Source organism: Sinocyclocheilus grahami, unplaced genomic scaffold (genome assembly GCF_001515645.1).
Source record: "Sinocyclocheilus grahami isolate Dianchi unplaced genomic scaffold, SAMN03320097.WGS_v1.1 scaffold52.1, whole genome shotgun sequence".
Taxonomy (NCBI): domain Eukaryota; kingdom Metazoa; phylum Chordata; class Actinopteri; order Cypriniformes; family Cyprinidae; genus Sinocyclocheilus; species Sinocyclocheilus grahami.
This window is the reverse complement of record NW_015505231.1, coordinates 1,148,229-1,153,187: the sequence shown is the minus strand read 5'-3', so window position 1 is coordinate 1,153,187 and position 4,959 is coordinate 1,148,229. Positions and strand designations below refer to the sequence as shown.

Here is a 4,959-nt window from a genome sequence, read left to right as displayed (position 1 = left end):
TATTTAAATGCACCGCATCCTGAGAGCGGCTCCCTGATGCGCCAAAATTATATACAATATTAGAATGTTTAAAGGAGTGGACACGAAAATTGCGGGAGTGAAACACATGTTGCGGAAGCAGGAGGCAATGGTCAGAGATTCAGCGGGAGTGGGATTAAGAACACAGCCGAATCCCGGACATTTTGGGCAATTAAGAAATCCTGGCTGGACGCATTTTTGTAGGTCCAAAAAGAGGACATGTCCGGGGAAAAGAGGACGTATGGTCACCCTAATTTATAATCTATTGATAATCGATGTATTCTTTTTAAAGTAGCCTATGGAACATATATTCTGCCTCATTCTGTGACAAGAAGCCTTGTCAGATCACAAAAGGAAGCATTTGACTGGTGTTGTGGAGTAAAAAGGTTATAATGTTCTCTTTTGTTGGACAACAGGTTTAGAAATGTGAATACAAGGGAGGTTTAGCTTTAGGCATTTTAATTTAAGGATGTTTAGCTTAGTTAACGGAAGGTTACCTGCTGCCATCAGAGCAAATGTAATTACTGCATTCACGTGCTCCTCAGATGCTCTCATTTTCCGAGTTGTGCTTTTAAGTTGGAATGTGAAAACAACATGGACACTCTCATTACTACAAAGATGTGTTGGATTTGTATTATTAGAGCTTTCCGACTTGAGTTTACGTGCATTTTCTCAGTCGGGGAATTATTTTTCACGTGCGGTGCCAGTGATGATGCTTCTTATGTCCGTTTCGGAGAACCAGAGGACAAATATTTAAATCGATCGCTCAGGCATGGCAACGAAATGAGGCACCGAAATCTGAGTTAGGATTCGGTTCTAGTACACTGGTGGTGACACGATTCCGTAGCTGGCGCCGTGTTATGATTTTGAAATGTGCAGTGCTCATGTTTATTCAACTAAATCAAACACCACAAATAAATCAATGTATGGGAAACACTAGTAATGTACATCGAAATATCGGAAATGTGTTTAAAAATCATATCACCGTTATTGAAAAAAATTATATTGTGATACATATTGATATTGAATTATTCTCCAGCCCTAGTAACAAGTTTTGAAGAGTTTGGATAATGCATTTTTAAAGATATAAGAAAATTACTGCTATCTTTTTTTTACAGTTGCTTTTTGTTTTAGAATCACAACAGTCACATCTATGAGATGATGTAAATTCAGATGAATGTCATGTCACAGGATGTCATAGGTCAGTGTCAAATAAGTGTCAAATTATTATTTGCATTACCAAAATTTTAATGCATGTGTATGTATCTTTAGATCTTTTTATGTTGTAATTAACACAATTATTAACCTAATTATATAAAATTGTGTGCGCTACAAATTAACTGGTTCTAGGATTTTTTTGTCCCTAAAACTGTCAGAAAATGATAAGGCCTAAGTGATTTCTTAAGCTGTAATACAGACAAAATCACACAGATATAAATTATTAGACCCTTAAACCGTAAAGAGTGTAAACAGACCCCCCCCTCCTCTCTGTGTCACCCCCCCAAGCCCACACACACACATAGAGGTAGAGTGAGACCAGATGTCTGATAGTTGGTTTTTTTATTTTCTGTTTGCCTTTAGAACATTATAAACTCATGAAACTAAGCATGTTTCCTCAGAATGACTTGTTCTTTATATATTAAAAGTTTTGAAGAGTTTGGATAATGCACCTTAAAAATATAAGACAATTACTGTTTCCTTTTTTACTGTTATTTTAATAAATCACCATGGCAACTTCGTTCAAGATATCCACAATCCGTTCGCAATTTAAGTTCCTCAATGTTTTGTAATTATGCTGACAAAGTTTGGTGTGAATTCCATGATTTTCAGAGGACTAGTATGCATTAATTCACAGCCATATTTTTCCAAAAATCCACATTCGAATCAAAATAGCAGACTTCCTGTTGGCCGTAGCTGATGACTGTAAATTAGAAAGTTGTCCAGCTTCATGAGAACAATATATGTACAGAGTTTGGTAACTGTAGCTAAAAGTAACCCCCCCCCCCCACACACACAAACTTTTAACAAAAGGGGCGGCTATAATCTCATCACAGTTTTACATCGGCTGTGTTTTTACATTATTTTGTTGAAGTTTGAAGCAAATTTAGTAAAAAGTAAGATGCTGAATTTAAAACATTTTGAAAGTGACACACTTCCTGCTTCCAGTTGGTGGCACTATAACTTTGACTCCTAATAGTCACATCTATGTGATCGGCCTCATACAGCGAACAAACTGCTGAAGTTTCAGTGTGAAAAGACAATGTGTGCACCAGTTATTAGACACTTCCTGTTTATCATTTCTCACCATAATTTCGTTGCCTCGCCATGGCCAAACTGTTTGAGATATCAAAACTTTCTCCCCTTCTTTACATTCTTTATACTGATGATTGTTGTAGTCAACATGATAACAGGTTTATTTTAAAATACGCCGATGATCCTGTTGTAGTTAGTCTTCTTCATTCTGATGAAAATGGTCACGGTCCTGTAGTCATTGATTTTGTTAATTGGTGTGATAGAGCGTTCTTGCAACTAAATGTTGCAAAGACAAAAGAAATGCTCATTGATTTTAGACATAAATCTTCTGTTATTCAGAATACTGTTATTAAGGGACAGGCAATTGAAGTTGTGGAATCTTGGCAGTTTGATTGATAATAAGTTGAAATTTGTAGCCAATGCGGAGATGATTGGTAAGAGAGCACAATAATGACTATATTGTCTTCGCAAATTGTCAAAATTTCATGTGGATAAGACTCTTATGTGCCTTTTTTATAAATCTCACATTGAGTCCATTTTAACATTTTCTATAATATGTTGGTATGGCAATCTTATTGTTAAGGCTAAAAATGCTTTTTCCAGAATAATAAAGGTTAGCAGTAAAGTTTTAGGTACTGTGCAGAGTAGTCTTACTGACCTGTATAATAGACAGGTGATGCGGAAAACCAACCCCATTTTATCGGCCAGTGATCATCCCCTGAACTCTGAGTTTGAGTTTTTACCTTCTGGTTCGTGGCTTAGATTTCCTTTAGTGAAGAGTAATCATTACAGATGCTCATTTATTCCTACTGCAATATTCATGCTAAATGTAGGTAATGGTTAGTGGTTAATATATATACTGAGTGGGTGAGGTTGTAAACTGTATTATTAGGCTTGTGTTTTCGTATTATTTTTGTGCTTTTTATGTTTGTTTGTATGTCTTGCTGCAAAACTAATTGCCCCTTGGGGGACATAAATAAAGTTGAATGAATAACATTTTGATGTTAAACTGCAGTGGATCTGGGCCATACTGTACACTTATGAAAGTGGGCAGGAAAGCACACAAAGGAACAAGTGCACAGTAATGCACTTCTGTTGGGTGAGACAGCTTCCCTTCATAATTTATTCATGTCTATAACAGCCTGTAAAATAAAGTGCTGGTAGCTTTAGTTGTTTTGTGCTGTTTTAGATTTGGCTATCTGAAAACAGTGGACCTAAAATGGGTTAAAGGAGCTATTCAGAACTAGAGAAGCCCTTACCTCCAGCAGGAGACTGATCACACTGCAGGCCCTGGAAACCTCCTGTCGGCATTGTCCGCATTAAACCAGAAGCCAGAGTTTGATCCAGCTTCTCCAAGGAAGACACCTGAAAAGCCTTCAAAACATAAGAAAAACATTACAAACCTTAAGAAAGTATTTCATGCTGAGGTGTGTGCCACTATCATCACTAAACCAAATTGTAAACATGAAGAAAGGTTTTCCAAACCCTTCTCCATCTTCCATTGGTCAGACAATCATATGGCTCTGTCGCAAAGTACTCCATTGGTTGAACTATTGCTGGCATGTCAGTCTGGCCAGGATGCTAAGACTAAAGTTTTGATAGCACCTCAGAGCCACTTTTCAGGGGAATTAACCCATAGTTCAAATAATAATAATAATAATAATAATAAATTTTTATTTAGTATAGCGCCTTTAAAAGGCTACTTTCTCAAAGAGCTTTACAACACACCCTTACGAAAAAGATGTTTATACAAGTGTGCGATTAGTATACATCTTTTAAACTAAAAATAGGAAAGTATACTTTTAGTCTACTTTGTATGTACTTCTCAGAAATGGGCTTTATGTTCTTCTCAGAAATATATTTAAAATGACATTTACGTATACTTGACTTCTACTTAGAAAAAGTCTAAATATATTTTAGCTATAATTGTGCTCCTAGCTGTTTTCATTGTTATACGGTAGGGGGTGCTAGTACACATCTTCTGTACAGAATTTCCAAAAAAACACAAGTGAAGAAGAAACCGAAACAACAGATGCTTCCACATGTAATCTAACACGATCATCAGACATAAAACAGTATCAAAACTATGTAACATTATGGAATAAAATGTCGACCAATGAAGAGGTAATAATAACTGTCAAGCTTTGGGGTGTTGATCGAGTTTATCTATGTTTTGATTATCATTCTGAATCCAATTCATAGTATTTTTTTCAGCTTTTTGTTCAAAATTTTGATTATTTCTTTATTTTTTATTTATGAAACTTATCCACATTCAAGTGTTTAAAAAAAGAATGCATGAAGCTAGAATAAAATGTTTTTGTTTACAAGCAGATACCCTGTTCTTTTGATCTTTTGCATGTTCAGATATTCATATAACAAAATATATACAATTTAATACCTAAATAGGGACAGTAGTATACTTAAAGTATGATGTAAATTCACTTAAAGAAAACTTACGAGTATACTTGCAGTATAAAACTACTAAACTAGTACTTTACTGAGACTATACTTCAAAGTGTACTAAAAATGCTACTACAAGTATTTAGTTAGTAAACTATCAGTATACCTATAACTTCACTTTTAGTGTAGTTGCAGTACAAACTAAACATTTTGATGTAAACTAGTTGTGTACGCAAAGTTTACTACTGTTATACTTAAAGTATACTTAAAAGTATACTTTTATATACT

The 4,959-nt window shown here is 35.1% G+C and overlaps 1 protein-coding gene across 1 annotated transcript in view; it reads right to left on the bottom strand.

Annotated features, from left to right (window-relative positions):
- The window catches only part of LOC107583309 (B-cell scaffold protein with ankyrin repeats-like), a 110,359-nt gene that overhangs the window by 47,651 nt on the left and 57,749 nt on the right, over positions 1 to 4,959 (bottom strand). Inside the window, exon 7 of the mRNA XM_016269487.1 lies at positions 3,531 to 3,645. Within this exon, the coding sequence (XP_016124973.1) occupies positions 3,531 to 3,645 (115 nt within the window). The remainder of the gene's footprint in view (positions 1 to 3,530; positions 3,646 to 4,959) is intronic.